The sequence below is a fragment of the Euprymna scolopes genome, chromosome 21, assembly GCF_053919585.1.
Source record: "Euprymna scolopes isolate OS-2025 chromosome 21, ASM5391958v1, whole genome shotgun sequence".
NCBI classification, from domain to species: Eukaryota; Metazoa; Mollusca; class Cephalopoda; order Sepiida; family Sepiolidae; genus Euprymna; species Euprymna scolopes.
The window spans coordinates 75,770,320-75,789,149 of NC_136502.1; the positions used below are offsets into that span (position 1 = coordinate 75,770,320).

Genomic DNA, 18,830 nt, shown 5'->3' on the forward strand with positions numbered 1-18,830 from the left:
ACTCCATTGGTTATTTTAAATTACTTCGATTTTTTATCATAAAGTAGTTTAATCGAAATAATCCTATGTTTTTTACTTGAAAATGAAATACTTCGTGTCAATGATTTCAAGTAGTGACTAGGAATTCAAAGATGGCGAGCGTTTGAAGCAATCTAGTATCAAGTATCTGTGTTTCATAGTTGAAAACTCTATTACTTATTTCGACTTCCCCCGAATTTTATCAAAAATTAATTAAATAAATAAATCTTTTTTTTTGTTGTTCTTTAAATTGAAACCCTTTATTCGTTTCATCGTTTTTGGTCATTATTCTTGGTAAACCTTCTAGTTTTACCAGTTCTCACATCTATTTACAAAGGACTTAGTGCAATAATCTCTATGAGTTCTTTATATGGTATATACGGCATAACCATGTTGACTCATCTCTCCTCGTTATATTACTGATGTTATGCAACGTTCAACCTAATCTGTACTAGATGAAATTCCAATCGCTATATGTAGAAAGATGTCAACACCTCCCTGTAAGAACTTCTAAAACCAAATGTCGTCATCTCCTCTGATGGGAATATAAAAGTAATTGGGGATAACTTTCGAATTTTATATTTCCGTGAAACTTCCTCCTTTAGAGGAAACCAGTTAAACCCGGCTATGGTAAGTGCCGCTTTGCTGATCTCTTCTTTTATATGGTGAGTCTCCAACCATCCATGGCACCGTTAATTGACAATCGTACCTGCAATCCAACCATATTTGGTACAAATAACCTTCACTCTATGTCTGACTTGTCCACCAAATTTCAGGAATGGATATCCAACAGTATTTGTTTTAATAGCATTCAATGATAGGTAAAAGTATAAAATAAGGAAAAGCGTAGGAAGATAAGAGGTCAAACAAAACCGGAAAACACGACCTTAAATATCAATCAACAATTAAAAGAACATTTTCTAAACCAACTAATTACGTACTGTTTTAGGGTTAACTTGACATTTAACGGTCTCAAGTTTTTGCAGCATAAAATCTTTTAAAAAATTGACGGGATTCAGCCTTAAATAATATTAAGAAAGGTTGATATGCCGTAAAGCAAAACACCCAAACAAAACACCATGACTGAATAATAATGAATAAATAATTGTAGATATAAAGAAGTTGAAACATAAAGAACTTTTACTAAATTGATTCGATTCGGCATTAAATGACCCGAAAAGGGTAGATATGCCGTAAAAAAAACCCAAATAAACCAAACCAAATTGATGAAACAAGAACTGTTCACATTTTTGACTGGACTTCAGAGATATGTCTGACATAGTGATACCTAATTCTACCAAATACGACTTGATTACAAAATAAAATGTGAATTTTATTACCGATTCAATGGATAGCATCTTCAGAGAGATCACTTGTATAAAATCGCAAAAACATTTGCATCATTTGCAATACAGTTTATCACAATAATCTAATTATTGCATTTGATTTTGACAGAATTGACAACATAAATAGTAGAAAACGCCATGCGTGACAGCAAATCCATATTTAGACAGAGGCAGAGGAAGAGGTTTGAGAATCTATAAAACCAGATGTACGAGGCGAGCAAATAGAATGATCCAAATTTGCTACGTCTTTAGCAGCAAGGACTTTATAATAGGTAGGAATTGCTCACATAAACTTAGCAGATTATTGAAGACGCTCGCAAGATATGCATTGGCTAATCGTTGGCAATTTAGTCAGAATTGTTAAAATGTAGCTCGGGGCAACACAATTAGTTTTAGGAATCGACATCTTCACAAGTAGGGAGTGAATGGATACTGGAATGTAGAATATGTGACTTTTGCTATCTCTTATCTTTTCTCTCTGTTTATATATATATATATATATATATATATATATATATATATATATATATATATATAGCCTGTTTCTTTCATAATCACGCGAGTTTCATTGGATTTACATCTAAGAAACCAATCGATACAACAGATATATATATATATATATATACACACACACACACACACACACATATATATATATATATATATATATATATATATATATATGATTTGTTGTTGGCGTTTTTTTTTTTTTAGCGATATTAACAACTTCGAAACGCTGTTATTTTCAAAATAATTTCAAAATAAAAAAATCACCGAATGAAAACAATACTAGCAAAGCAATACTGGTAACTTTTAGTCGTCGCCAGCATAGGCTAGGATCGAACTCATCACATCAATATTCCACCTTCTGATACTGTACCGATGTAGCACAGTCGATCGCTACTGTAATGCACGTCTTTTTATCGCTTATAACCTTAAGATTTATTGTTGGCGTTTTTTTTAGCGATATTAGCAACTTCGAAACACTGTTATTTTTATTTATTTTTATATACTGTAGAAACCCAGTATACGGCATTAAAAATTAGTAACAAAATATAAAACGCGAGTTTCATTGAATTTACATCTAGGAAACGATTTTAAACTCATGTAAACTTATGTATGTAATAAACATGCATATAATCAAATAAGATTATAAATAACACTGTAAGGCGGGGAAAATGCCGTAACCTGGGTCCGGAAAAACATCGTATTCCACATCATCGTAACCTGACAAAACCATCTCCTAGGACCACCGTAACCAAGGAGTCTACTATATATATATATATATTAGACATTAAGAGAAGATTATAGATAGATATATAAATTCCCGTTCACGTACACCTTTCAGGATAAAGCTAGAACCCAGAACTAGATAGAATCGAGCAATTGCATCGACAACGGACAACGCCAGACCCAAAGTGGGTTTCGATGTACTGCATCTCATCAGTGACGTGCTCACTGATGAGATGCAGAATGTAGAACTGGATGAAAATATAAGAATTTAAAAAATCGAGGCATAGTCAATAGATTGCGCCATGGCCTATATCGTTAGGTCGTCAGTATTGCACACTTCATGAGTGCGACGACCTGGGTTCGCGCCTATGTCGGAGCACGTCACTGATGAGATGCAGTACATCGAAACCCACTTTGGGTCTGGCGTTGTCCGTTGTCGATGCAATTGCTCGATTCTATCTAGATCTGGGTTCTAGCTTTATCCTGAAAGGTGTATGTGAACGGGAATTTATATATATATATATATATATATATATATATATATATATATATATATATATATATATACCCCGTTACACTTTTACACACGTACACCCAATACGTTGTAGAAGTCTATTTCAGAAGAAAGAAGACTAAGACAAAAAAATAACTCGAAATCACTTCTTCGCGCAACAATGACATTTATTTCCCTATTTTCCCGCTGTTTGTGACTTTTCTTTACGGCTGTGATGTCACACACGTCTGTAACGTGATCGTCTTCTCGAACACATGCTGTCTCCTTTTTATAGTCGTCTTTTCTTTACTGTGACGTCATTTCGCTCGCTCATTGCTCAATATTTGCATATAGCCGTCCGCTCTATTACACACACACACACACACACACACACACACACACACACACACATATATATATATATATATATATATATAGAAAAAATAAAAAGGAAAAAAACCGTATTATGTGTTCATCAACGTTTCGTCTTTATTTCGAGACTTCCTCTGGATGAAGGAGATTAAGAAACCAAAAAATATACCAGTACAAAATATTTGAAAATGTTTCACGCGCACAGTGTGACGCAGTTCTATTTCAGAGAAACGGAAAAATGATGTTGGAAATTCAAAAAGGAGGAGGAGGGGGGCTGGCGCTGTTAAAGAGAAGGAAATTTTAGTGACGTCATATAGTTGTTAATGTAATTTTAAAACTATGAACGCAAGTTTATATTCTTATTGGGAAAAAGATATATATATATATATATATATATATATATATATATATATATATACACGAAATTTGATTATAAATATAAAAAAACTGAAGAAATTACAATGTTAATTCCTCAAAAAATTAAACAGAATATTAGATTAGAGAAAAATTCTTAACTCATTGATTTTCAAAAGTGGATACGTTTGCTAAAACATTTATCACTGGTTAGCATAAATTTGGAAATATATTTTTAAAATATCACACATAATCACCTAGGAAACTGGAATTTAATTTTTGGTAGCTGGGTAGCTTAAATATAGATATAACTTCCATTTTTAATTTGACAATTTTTAAATGTTTTACTTTAATGCGTTGTTTCCAAGATTTGGATAAATTCATTGTGAGATATTAGTCCATATTCTTCGCTGTGCCAATCTATGACCAAGATCAAAACATGATCAGAAAAACAAAAACAACCAAAAAAAAAAAACAACAAAAAATACAAAAAAAAAAACCAAAAAACAAAAACAACTTGCCAAGCATTTCAAACTTTTTTAATATTAAACTGTAAATTATATGAAATGTATGAAAGCGCACAAAAAATGAGAAAATCTCAAAAGATTTGATGAAGGAAATTAAGAAAATATTTACTTTGCTTACTAAAATTAAGCTACAGAGTCAATTATAAATCTGAGAATAGGGATCTTAACTGATGGCGCTGTGGACCTTAAGTCTTATGTTATAAGTCAACAATATTCGATTAAATAAATATATGAATATATTAAGAGAAAATATTAAGAATCGTTTAATAAATAATAGTCAATTTCTTCGGAATCATGGTCACAGTGGTTATTTTAGGATCGGAGTAAATATGATCTAAAATAAAGACATTAAAAAACAAACGGTTAGGGACACAGAAATTGCGCCAAAGCGATAAAACGTGTACCAATATTCAACCAACCTAAACCTAATAACACCATCCTATTCTATTCAAAGATTAATATTTTATTTGGGTACCAAAATCTCATATACTTTTTTGTTTCAACGCTTATTTTATTTCTTTATTTCCCTTAAAAGGGATTTAATCGTTATATTTTTTTCTATGTATGCGCTAAACAGCAAAATTATATAAAACTAGAATTGATAATTTGACAAATACTTTTCTTCTGAGGAGATGAACCCACATTGAAAATCCATGGATTAAAGAAATTAATATAAATACTGAATTCTTTGTTCAAACAATAACTTTTGTCTTGAAAATTATATTTGTCTTAATGAAATTTAAATTTAAAAACTGTAAATTATATATATATATATATATATATATATATATATATATATATATATATATATATATGGGGGGTATATGTGTATATTATTGACAAAACAGTTACCCACGAACAGATATTTCACCATATTACGACTCACCAGCATTGGCTGATTATGACAAGTTTAGATTTAGAATTTCTCCCTCTTTATATATATATATATATATATATATATATATATATATATATATATATATATATATATATATATATATATACTGCATTAGCAAAAACCAAGACTTCAAAACATGGGTTGATAGCAACGAAAAGTGTATTTCTTTGTTAGTTACAATTGTTTCAAGACCATTTGAACAAATTCAAACATTATGTCGCTTGAAAATTTTTACAAGCACAGCCTTTCTTCAGACTTGGTGAATAAAAAAACACTTTAACAATAAAACATTATGGAAAACATTTCCCTTATAACGAAAAAAAAAACAAACAATCGAAACTATTTTACCTCAGTCGCATCCTTGCAAAGTATTTTTTTTAAAGATTTATATATCTACCTATTTTCGTATCTCTATTTTGAAAAGATCATACAATGTTACCACTAATTACCTATAACCATTTAATATGTTTTATTAATACCATTCGTTGATTTCTTAAATTAGATTTCTAAATTAGATTAGATGCTAGTTTCGTATCCGGGAATATACTTTATTTATTTACAAAGTATCGGCTACTATATATATATATATATATATATATATATATATATATATATATATATATATATATATATATATATGTGTGTGTGTGTGTGTGTGTGTGTGTGTGTGTGTGTGTGTATTCATATACAGGGTGTCCGTAAAGTTACTATACAGTCTTATTGTTTTATTGTATTATATTTGTATTAATACAATATCTTACTGTACTGTTAATATATTACAGGGTGTCTGTATAGTAACTTTACGGACACCCTGTATATATATATATATATATATATATATATATATATATATATATATATATAAATATTAAGTGTGTGTGCTTGTGTGTGTGTGTTTACTTTATAAATATCCATATGAATATTGATATAATAATATAAATATACATATAGACGAACACACAGACACACACATACACGTACACATATATATATAATATTTTTGCAAATCAAGACAACACAATATAAAATAGGACATCATTCGGTGTATTTCCTCACAATTGTTATATGCATGCTTGATTAATTGATTATAAAAACCGATAAGCATGAAGCTTAATTAATAGAGTCAATTGATATTTACTTTGTTTTTGGTACTGAATTTTAATATATAAGAAAATGTTGGTAAAAACATATATATATATATATATATATATATATATATATATATATATATATATATATATATATATACTGAGCGTTTTTCTAAATCTCACATAAATGTAATTTATGTGACTGGGTGTGTTCTTAGATATGTTTTGTATCGGAATGCCTTTAAAAATAAGTCGAAAATCGAGAGTCGACAACATTACATTAAAGAAGGAACAGTCAAATTTGACTAGCGTTAACACCCTTAAACAGCGTAACATTGGAAAGTTTTATCACACCACAAACAGAAGGGTCCATTTTAGAAGACAGGGATGCGTCCGACGTGAATGTGCCACTCCAATTTTGCATGGACTCTTGTTTACTTCATTACAGCGAAAAAAAATGTCTGTTTTCAAATTATGTGCATTAGAAGAGTACGATTGAGTGATAATACTTCAGTTTTGCATCAGAAATTTAATTCAAGGACTAAATCATTGCGGGAAGGCATATGAAGGTACCGTCCTGTGCACCACGGTGAGTCTTCAACTAGAGCAGGCAAAGAATCGATTTGATTGAACAAAAACGGGTGATTAAACCGATTTCGATGACAATAAAAGTATTGAAAGTGTGAAACATTCATTAATCCTCATTCAATCCCGGGCAACATCAGATCTCTCTCTCTTTATATATATATATATATATATATATATATATATATATATATATATACTGAGAAATGCAATTTATTGTTGCTCTGGGGGATAAATGTGCCACTCCGACATTGCATGCTGTTCATTTCATTACAGCGAAATAAAAATGTCTCAAATTATTGGCATTAAAAGATAAAATAAGGGAGAAAAAAAAAAAAACACACACAACTTACAATTGTCGTCGTACAGAAATGGAAAAAAAAAAAAAACGAAATTCTTAAAAACAAAAAAATAAATAAAAACGTAGAATATCGTTTTTCTATTTTTGCAATTTAGTTTACCCTCGGGTATATCTAAGTGCTCTTTTCTTTTCGTCACGAGAAAAACAATTAAAAAAAATATTTTCTTGATAACAGTTTTATTAACATTTTACTGTTATTGTGACTTCATTATTCATTTTCATATATTTTTTTCATTTTTTTTTAATGGAATATTATTTTCGTTTACAAAATGAATGTGTTATTCTTCTTCTTGTTCATGAACGTTATTATTATTATTATTATTATTATTATTATTATTATTATTGGTGGTGGTGTTGTTGTTGTTATTATTATTGTTGTTATTATTATTATTGCTGTTGTTGTTATTGCTGTTATTGTTGTTGTTATTATTATTGTTGTTGTTATTATCATTATTATTAATATTGTTGTTATTATTATTATTGTTGTTGTTATTATTTTTGCTGTTATTGTTATTATTATCGTTGTTATTATTAAAATCGTTGTTGTTATTTTTATTATTATTGTTATTATTATTATTATTATTATTATTATTATTATTGCTGTTGCTGTTATTATTATTGTTGTTGTTATTATTATTATAATCATGATTATTGTTATTATTATTATTATTATTATTATTATTATTATTATTGGTTCACAAGGGGCTTTCGCACAGGTCATAAAGAATCTTTCTTTGCAAACAAGTTTTCCCAAATGTCTCTACACATTATGAACTTTATAAATGACTTTGTGTTTTCGCAATATCCGCTTCCACTATATTGATTTGTCGCTGGCAGCGATCATTGGTCTAGATTTGATTTGAAATAAGCTTCTCCAGCGTCCATGTACTTTCCACTCTCTTTCAGTGGAGGTCTGGTTAGTGCTCTCTCCTTTGTCTTTCCATGCTCCTTGTCTTTTCACAACGATTTTTTGCAGGATCAACCGAGAATGTTGCCTTCTTTTCACTTCTTTATCTTCTTCTTCTTCTTCTTCTTCTTCTTCTTCTTCTTCTTCTTCTTATTATTATTATTATTATTATTATTATTATTATTATTATTATTATTATTCACTTTGAGTTGTTGTACAGGTCACCATCAATAATAACCGGTGGTGTTTTCTAAAGTCACCGGAAACGTCAAATCCTAGTGAAAATGAACAAACAGTGCAGTTTTAGGCCTTAGCATAAGTAAATTTGAGTTCTGCACCATGCAAAACTGCTAAATAGACATACACAGGAAATTTTGTTCAAATATAGTAAAATAGTTTAAAAAATGGAGTGTTTTCATTAGCCCTAAAAGAGTCATGGGGCACACCCAATAGTTATCGCGAAGTATAGACAAACAAAATTATATAGAAATCTGTTAGTTACAACTTTTCAGAAAGTTTTATAATAATCCAGGGTATCAATTTTTTTTTAATGAGCACAAAAGTATCAATTTTAGCCTTTTTAACCCAAAAGGTACCCATCGGGGGGGGGGGGGGCGGAGTTTTCCCAGAAAATCTGTTCTGTTACCTTTTACTCATACCATGTTTAATTTTTGTGCAAAATTTCAAAAAAATGTCAAAACGTACTTATTGAGAAAAGTGCGGAGAGACGAACAGACGTACGTACGTACGGACGGACGGACGGACGGACGAAAGGACAAGGGTGAATTTACAGGTCCACCCTCCTTTTGTCGGGGGGCCAAAAAACAGTACAGCAATACAACGTGAAAAAAGTGGCCATGTTATGAAAAAAAAATATGGCTATACAAACAACTTGTCTTTTTGAACCAGGAAAAAGTGAGTTGCCAAAGCTAATTAAATATAAAACATCAACAATATACGAGGGTCGTTCCAAAAGTAAAGACTCCCATTTTTTAACTCAGAAAGTTAAAGAGCTACTTAGACGGGAGTGGTACCATTAAAATGAGCGACCTTTTATGCTCCAAAATGTACTTTTTTTACATAGTCACTATCATTCGTAATGCATTTTTGCCAGGAATCCAACGATGTATCGCCACCTCTAACGCGTATCCAGGACAGGTGTTACTTTCTTAGAGTCTGACATCGTCAGTATCTGCAACACAGTAATGAAACGTTCAGGTCATTAATGCATAAGCTCCGTCACCGTAATAATACAATTTGCAATCCGCTCGGCTTCATTCGGGCAAGGTCTTAGATATGACCTTAAACTATATCCAGTGGTGAGGCCCCAGCTTGTGGGCTTTGGGGAGTGTGGAGCCACCCTTTAATTACCATTGCTCCCAGGTTCACTCTAACCCAGAATAATAGTACCTGTTAGGGTCCCAAGTATGGATTAAATAGAAACCGACTTGAAAATAACAAATATATTCTATTAAAAAAAAATTTCTTCAAAATCTTTGGATTCAGCATTAAATAACCGAAAAGGGTTGATATGCCGTAAAACAAAATCAATCAACAATCAATCATTCGGGCAAACAAAGAAAAGGAGGCATTACTTAGCGAATACCCCTCGCATACGTCTATATCTCTGCTCCTGTTTTTTTTTACTCTTTCTCTGTCGTTAGTTTTCTCTCTCTTTCTTCTCAACAATGTGGTAAACGGTATTGTTACGTATACTATTTTCATTAGTTTATAAGGGACTATTTCAATCGTTTTATTCTTTCCTTTTTATTACCTGTAATAAACAGAAGACACAGAAGAAAGAGGTAAAGCGGTACTACAAATTAAAAGCGAGTGGGTAAAACGATACAGTGAGTGAGTTGGAAAGTGATAAACAGAAATTTAAAGAGAGAGATAGAGAGAGAGAGAGAGAGTGTGTGTGTGTGTGTGTGAGAGAGAGAGAGAGAGAGAGAGAGAGAGAGAGAGTAATTAGGTTTTCTGTGAAAATGCGCACTCTTTATGTTAAGTTTTTTTTTTTTCATTTTCACCTCAAACAAGGCAGCGCCATTTTGATGTAGGGGGCTACTATCTATGGCATAATTTGAAGGAATATTATGTAAGGAGTTGAGCAGCAATATGTCTGTTTAAATTACACTTGAACTTCTGCATGCCAGCACAGCCAGGGAAGCAGGGACACATAAGGGAATTCCAGAGTTTAGTAGTCCGAGAGTTTACAAAACCACAGTTCACCCATGCATGCAGTACTGTTGCCAAATCTGAACCGATTCATCTGCTGTTACTATTTTTCTCTCAGACAGAATTAAAAAAAAAAAGTTTCACATCTTATAGCTCTTGCACTATCGGCCAGGTTGCATACGTGTGCCTATTTTACAAGTATTTTAATGGAACGTGCTTTAGCGAACTATTGCGACAGACTACCTGCGTTACCTATGAACGAACTGACCCATACACAATAAATACCGGAAGACAAATCTTCATGGCAGGAGTCGATGTCCAGTGGAGCAACCAACGTTGTTTGTCGGCTGTACGAACAGCCCTCACTTTTGTATGTTCCTGTCAATGCATTTCGTTACTCTATTTCCGTGTTCTGTTTGCCTTGTGGCCCCCTAAAAAGGGTCATAACATGAACTCAATGCACCTATGGTCCCTGAACGTACACACTCTCGATTAACCCGGCAAGTAAGAAAATCCCATCCCTTCACTACGGAGGATACCAGAAAACCTTTTACTTTAACAGTACTTGTCCCTCTCACTGCTAAAATTTGGAATTCCCTACCTGTTCTCTGCTTCTCTGACTGTACGAAGTTTAAAAGTTTTAATGTACTGTGATACAGATATCACGCTTCTCAAATCCCCACATCGTCCTATTAGACATGATTCCGAATAGTAGTCCTTTACGTCCAAGTGGCAATACGCCTTGTTTGGAGGTGAAAAAACTCCACCTCCTTTCTCTCTCTCTCTCTCTCTCTCTCTCTCTCTCTCTCTCTCATTCTATCTCAGATATTGAGTCATGTGTATTATATAAAATGTACATCTCTATACAGACAATGTTAATGCGATATATATTTTTTATTTATTTAATTTCTTTCAGATGTGTTAGAGGAATCTTTCACGAGCACCAATCAAGCGTGCAAACGTCTATTTGGCAAGTTGTTTATTCCCGACATGACTTTTCCAAGATGGGTTTTACTGCTCGTCCTCAACAGGTGCTTGTGTTACGACCTTACTTATTTCGTGGAAGAAGATCAACGTCCCGGTGCTTACGTTGGTGACATCGCAAGCGACACACGACTCTTGGATAGTGTTCCGGCTAGTGAACGTCGGTCCATCAAGTTCAGTCAGCTACTGCAGGGTGTGGTCGGCAGCCCGCTTCTTTTCCGAGTCGCCAGGAACACCGGCAAAATCTACACCGCTCAGAAGCTCGACGCCGAACAACTTTGCCGGCACACGAAAGAGTGCGCCCAGTTCGTTAAGGTCGCCGTCCGTCGTGAGGAAAGTTTCATAAAGATCCTGAAAGTTAGGGTCATCGTGAGAGACATCAACGACCACGCACCCAAGTTTCCCGTCCAACAGATCGACGTCAGGTTCTCGGAGAGCGACGCCAAGGGGACTAAGGTTTCTTTACCGAACGCCGTAGACGAAGACATTGGAATCGCTAACTCGCGGATTACATACGAACTAGATAAGAGTAATGAGCGTACGTTTATGATATCCGTATCGAAAAAGGCAGATGGAAATATCGAGCTAAGTCTTGAGTTAAAGGAAACACTTGATCGAGAAATTAAAGATGTGTATCTGATTCATCTTGTTGCTAAAGATGCTGGTTCCCCATCAAAGCAAAGCATTTTACAAGTTAACGTGTCCGTTACGGATGTCAATGATAACGTCCCAGTCTTTTCACAAAGTCTTTACAATGTGTCCGTAATTTACGAAGAGGGGAAAGATATCCTGATTTTAGCTTTATCAGCCATAGATCTCGATTTGGGTAACAATGGTAAAGTTTCTTATCAGTTTTCTTCTAAAACGTCCGATTTGGTCAAATCTTATTTTAAATTAAGAAAACTGACCGGCGAAATTTTCTTTCGTAGCAAATTAAAAACTGGGCAGAATATGACGTTTAAACTATCTGTGAAAGTCGTAGACGGGGGTTACCCGCAACTGAGTTCGGTCGCCTCAATTCTGGTTAACGTTGTAAATCAGCCGAACACGCCTCCCCTGATTGACGTGAATTTCTTTTCGGCGTCAACGGGAAATTCGACGTCCATTTTAGAAGATACGGGCGTTGGCAGTTTAATTGCACTCGTCACGGTCTCTGATCGAGACGCCGGTAAAAAGGGCGAGGTCAGTTGTGATATGAATGACAGTGATAAATTTCAACTTCAAAAGCTGACCGACAAAAAATACAAAATATCGCTCGACAAGCCGATAGACAGAGAAACGGAAGACAGTTACACGATCACTATCGTTTGCCGAGATAAGGGCATGCCGCCGTTGCAAAGCGAGGGCCGCTTTTTCATCCAAGTAGCTGACGTCAATGATATGCAACCCAAATTTTCCAAAGAGACATTTATATTCTACATCAATGAGAACGCGAAATCCGGCAGCTGGGTTGGTAGTGTTAACGCTACTGACCCCGACTTGGGGCCCGGGGGAATGGTGACTTATTCCCTACAGACGAACGGCGAACGATTTTTACCTTTTCAAATTAGTGAAGACGGTAATCTAAACAGTGTCATATCGCTAGACGCCGAGCTCCAGGATCTGTACAAGTTCTGGGTTGTAGCTACGGATAATGGCACGCCGCCGTTGAACAATTCAGCGCATGTGTCAGTCAAGGTAAAAGATTTGAACGACAACGTTCCTTATTTTACATTTCCTAGTATCAACCCTTTCACTCTGGATATCGTCTATCATCGAAACCACACCAGAAATATCACCACTTTAAAGGCGTCCGACAGTGATAGCATGGAAAACGCCCTTCTCAAATACGAGTTAACTAAAGGCAACGAAAAACAGATCTTCCAAATACACAGTATAACAGGTCTCTTGTTTGTTAAACGGGAACTTTCACGGGCCGATACAGGCTTATATAATCTGCAGTTAGTTGTAAAAGATGGCGGCGACCCTGTTCTATCGGCTACGACAAATTTGAATATTCGCTTGATCGTCAGCAACAGGACATTTGAAAACCTGAATGCCATTCGTATGAACCCCAACGAAAAAATACATATGTACCTCTTGATTTTTATTGTGTTAGCGGCCATCTTCGCATCGATTATCATTACGGCCCCAATTTCTGTGTGTCTCATTCGTTGTAATGACCATAAACGACCCAAACGGAAACGGGTAGTCATCCCTTCTAATAAACACATTAGAGACATGAAAACGGCGAAATGTCCAACGTACAGGACGAAAGAACCGAATAATGCAACCGAAGATGAAGATGCGATCGTGAATACACTCACCAGATCCAAAAGAGTTTCGTGCGATACAAATGGGACGTATAATAAAGACCTTCGTAATCGGTGTCTTGAAATGAAAGCCAACACAGACCAAAACATTATTCATGAGGTAAGGCACGTTTTTCGGATTATTTTTGGTATTACTGGTATCAAACTTCTTGATGAAGTTTGGTAACATTCCGTAATCATATATGGATGTTTTGTTTTATGAGCTTATGTTAGAGAGAAGATAGTGTTTTTTTTTTTGGGGGGGGGTTAAGCAGTTGTTATAGGAAATCGTTTTTTAAATAATACTAAAATATGAAAAATGTTTCTGAATTTCTTAGATTAATAATTTGGATTATTTAGTTTTTTTTCGGACTACTTTTCTCGTCTTGAGTGTTATTTGCATAACGTTTCGGTCAATGTAGCCTCCGACCTTCTTCAAGTGTTTAATCTCGAACTCGGAATGTGAGGATTGAACCTTCATATCTCCAGAATAGTGTAACTTACAACTGAATTGCCGAGTTCAACAGAAAGATTCCCGAGTTCGACAGAGAAAATTCACGAGTTCGACAAAGTATACTTGAAGAATGTCGGAGGTTACATCGAATAATCTTCAAGATAAGGGCAGTAGTCCAAATAATCACAATAATATGAGAGATAGAAAACACAAAAAAAAAACGAGTTCAAAATCTTAAGTTGACAAAATAGATATGTTTTATTTATGTTTAAAACTGAAGTTTACATAGAATGTTTGTACATTTATTGAGATATCGAGAAAACTGGAGTCAATAATTTAAGGGTATTGAACCAGCCATCCTAATCAAAACTTCACTTAATCACACAAATTAAGTTTGATTAAAAGAGATCAATAAATTCAGTGGGAAATGTTAGGAGTATATATATATATATATATATATATATATATATATATATATATATATATATATATGAATAAAGTTATACATTTGTTTTCGTTGAGTCGATGAAAATATGAAAAAAAGGTTATGAGATAAGGGCATGCCGCCGTTGCAAAGCGAGGGCCGCTTTTTCATCCAAGTAGCTGACGTCAATGATATGCAACCCAAATTTTCCAAAGAGACATTTATATTCTACATCAATGAGAACGCGAAATCCGGCAGCTGGGTTGGTAGTGTTAACGCTACTGACCCCGACTTGGGGCCCGGGGGAATGGTGACTTATTCCCTACAGACGAACGGCGAACGATTTTTACCTTTTCAAATTAGTGAAGACGGTAATCTAAACAGTGTCATATCGCTAGACGCCGAGCTCCAGGATCTGTACAAGTTCTGGGTTGTAGCTACGTATCATTATGCATGTATCATTATGCGTACTGTATGTGTGAGCTGAGAAATGTATGATTTTAATGAAAGTAGCAGATAGTTGAGCTTGTGTAAAGTAGATGTTATCTCTGCCGTGAATTTTTTCTCAAACTTTGTATTGGAGGAAAATCTGTCTTTTTATTCATTCGGGGTGGATCAAAACGGCAAAGCTGATGAATTCCTCTGGTTTTAAAACTTTCAGTTTTTTTTTTTAATTCAGGCTGCTGGGAAACAGGTTTAAAGCATTTGATCGGGAAACGGGTTTAAGCATTTGCATTTTGGACACCGAAGTGTAAGCTTCGTCGCTCGATACAATGTTCTTCAGGGTGTTTTTAGTCAGAGAAGACAATTAAAGAGTTAGGCGGCCATAATCGCAAAGGGTGAAATTTTATGCAAATGTAGTTACAAAACGCTAAGTTTTATCAGGTGCTTAGGAAATTACCTCTAGTTAATTTGTAATAGTTCGAATGCAGGTCACGCATCTGTTCAGTACCTTGTTGGTTATTCGTCAACCTTTGAAACTAAGCCTCTACTTAGTCACTATAGACTTAACTAAGTAAGCATATGATTCTATCGCTTTTTTTGAAGCATATGATTCTATCTCTCTTTTGTAGTGGTTACCGGCAGTTACAAAGATGGTTTTGGTTTCAGAACGTCTATTTCGTCGAAAGTAATTAAAATTGTGGTTTTTGTGAGCAGTGGCGGCGGCATGTTCCGGGGTGTATCACGGAAGTCGGTTTGGGTTATGTTGAAACTTTTGGAAAATGTGAAGCTTTTGCTACCAAATATGAACCGATAGCTTACGCCACAGGACGCGTTCTTTTAAAACATGTAGTGCAGAAGCATTGATGATATAAAAGATCTGCTGTATATATATATATATATATATATATATATATATATATATATATATATATATATATATATATATATATGTATATATATATATGTGTGTGTGTGTGTGTGTGTGTGTGTGTGTGTGTGTGTGTGTGTTGTGCACTGTTGATGGATATCAGAGCTCTTGTTGTTCATTGTTTTGTTCTTGAGAGAACTGAGTGATCGGAACACTTCAACGGAGAGAAAACAATGGATGCACGCTCTGTCTCCGTCTGAACAAAAAACCGTTTCAATCCCATCACAGATTCTGGCTTACTTATAGAAAATTAAATTGAAAATATAAGACTAGCAGGGAGAACCGACGTTACCCGGTATTGAATGATGATTAACTAATGTCTCTCACTTCCATATTTTTATTGCCATAAAAATCAGTGAACGAGTCATAAAAAATGACTAGGTTCAGCATCTCCCCCGAATTTCGCCTCAAAAAACCCCCAGGGGACGTCAAATCCTTGTGAAAATGAACAAACGGCGCAGTTATAGGCCTTAAAATACGTAAATTTGAGTTCTGCATCATGCAAAAAAAAATAAATAAAAACAGAAATGACTAAGTCCATCATTTGCGCCACTCCATATAGTCCCAAAAGTTTCCAAGGCCTTAACATATTCAAATTTGAGTTCAACACCATGCAACACTGCTTAGTAGACATACACAGAAAATTTTGGACGCAGAAATGTTTGAACGAAAATGGTAAAATAGTCCAAAAAATGGAGTGTTTTTATTAGCCCTAAAAGAGCCCCTGGTGCACACCCAAGAGTTATTGTGAACTAAAGTTTTATAAAAATCCAAGGCATCAATTGTTTTTAATAAGCACAAAATTTTAGCTATTTTAACCCGAAAGGCAACTCGAGGGTGGGAGAGGCAACCTGAGTTTTCCCGGAAAATCCGTTCTGTTACTTTTTTTTTACTACATATCATGTTTAATGTTTGTGCAAAATTTAAAACAATCCCAGGCGTAGTTATTAAGAAAAGTGCAGACAGACGAACGGAGAAACGGACAAGGGTGAATTTTACAGGTTCACCCTCCTTTTGTCGGAGGACCAAAAGAACTGAAAAGCGAAAAGGAATTCAAGGGCTTTTTTTGTTTATAAAATTTAATTATTGTTTTTAAATAGAGTTTAAAAAATATACGTTTTTTTCTTACCCTATTGCATTTTTATATATTTGAAAGTTACTTTGACGCGAGAAAAACATGCACACAATGGAATTGTCTCATAACTCCACTAATACATCAGAGAAGAAATATAATGTCAAATGCAAGAAGTCATTATAATTAACTTTCTCTTTTTTCTAATTTTCTTATCAGTTTGTTCAAGCTCGGGATGGGGGATCCTACCGGATGCCAAACATTCACGTGCTTGTACAGTGTCGTCAAAAAGAAAGTCCGCACTTGTCATTTTTTTAAACACAAATTGAAGCTAAATTTATTGTAACTGTTAAAACAACCTATACATCATTTGATCCGCCTTTTATTCCTCTATAATTTTATTGTCCAAAGTTCTTCTAGATTTAAAATTCTATCATTGCGTAGCTGTTGCTTGATGTAATGTCATACGTTTTCGATAGGATTTAGGTCTGGAGATTGTGCAGGCCACTCCAAACACAGAATATCATACTATTCAAGGAATCTCTTGACATTACCAGCTGTGTGAATGGGTCATTATACTGCATGAAGCTGGGTTATCATCTAAATTCCAGCCAAAATAGGATACAAAATGCGAAGTCAACATATTAATGTACTTAGTCGAATTAATTCGATTTTGCAAGCGACCTATAGGCCCTGGACCATTGGCACGAATAACGTCCCACATCAAAACTGAACCTCCACCACCTTGCAGCGTAGAAACTGTGAACCTAGGATTAAATTTTTCGACTTTTCTTTGACGAACGTACTCTCTACCATCACAGCCTATTGAACTTGCTTTCGTCGATAAAAATTATTTCCGACCAATATGAAGAGTCATGATCTTCATTGCATCTGACGTAGTCCAGACGGCGCTTTCTGTTCTTTACAGAAATCATTGGCTTGCGTCTTGCAACATATCCTCGCAAATTAAATTCCTTGAATCTTTTCTAAACTGCAGAAAGAGAGCACTTTATAACAAGATTACACTGTTTTTGGACGACCAGATTTAGGGGCATCACGAACACTGCCGGTGTTTTGGTGCTTTTGCACAGTCATTCGTATCGTTTTCTCACCTCATTGCAATCTGTGACCGATTTTCTGACTGGATAACCCCAAAAGATGGAGAGTAATGAGCTCCTGGCGATCACTAAGGAAGTCTCGACTAAATGTTACGTTGTTTAACCTAGGAACAACAACGATCACAATTAGAGATGTTAAAAGGTGGATATTTTAAACTGGTTTTAAGCTGATTTGTTGCTACGAAATTTCTGTTTGCCTCCTTGATTTGAAGCTAATTTTTTTAAAATTGACATTAAATCTACGATACTTCAATTAAAAGTCAAATATGAACAGGTAAAATTATAGAGGAATAAAAGGTGAATCAAATGAGGTATAGTTTGTTTAAACAGTTAAAATCAATTGAGCATAAATTTGCGTTTTTTTTATATGACAAGTGCGAATTTTCTTTTTGGCGGCATTGTATATTCCACTCGAGAGATCTTTTTTTAGATTCTGACCGTCTCTTTGAGCGAAATTCTTTTAAACTATTTTCACTTGGTTCACCGGGTATATTTGCCAGGTAGTTTTGACATTCCTTTTTAACGCGTCTAGTTGCTCCTATACTTACTGGAATGATAGAAATCTTCCTAAGATTCCAGTTTCTTTTCATGACATGTATGGCTACCTGTATTGCAGTCTGTATTAATTCGCTGTCATAGTATCTTATTGTAAAACAGCTTCTTATTCCGGTAGCTTCCTTTTAAGAACTGCAATGTTTTGGAAACTCTCCCATTGTGGAATGTTTTCCTCCTTCAAAACTAAGATAAATAATCATCTG

The 18,830-nt window shown here is 34.4% G+C and overlaps 1 protein-coding gene across 1 annotated transcript in view; it reads left to right on the top strand.

Moving 5' to 3' along the window:
* The window catches only part of LOC145242515 (protocadherin beta-15-like), a 123,760-nt gene that overhangs the window by 94,804 nt on the left and 10,126 nt on the right, over nt 1-18,830 (top strand). Inside the window, exon 2 of the mRNA XM_080105578.1 lies at nt 11,274-13,753. Within this exon, the coding sequence (XP_079961704.1) occupies nt 11,348-13,753 (2,406 nt within the window). The 5' untranslated portion in view covers nt 11,274-11,347. The remainder of the gene's footprint in view (nt 1-11,273; nt 13,754-18,830) is intronic.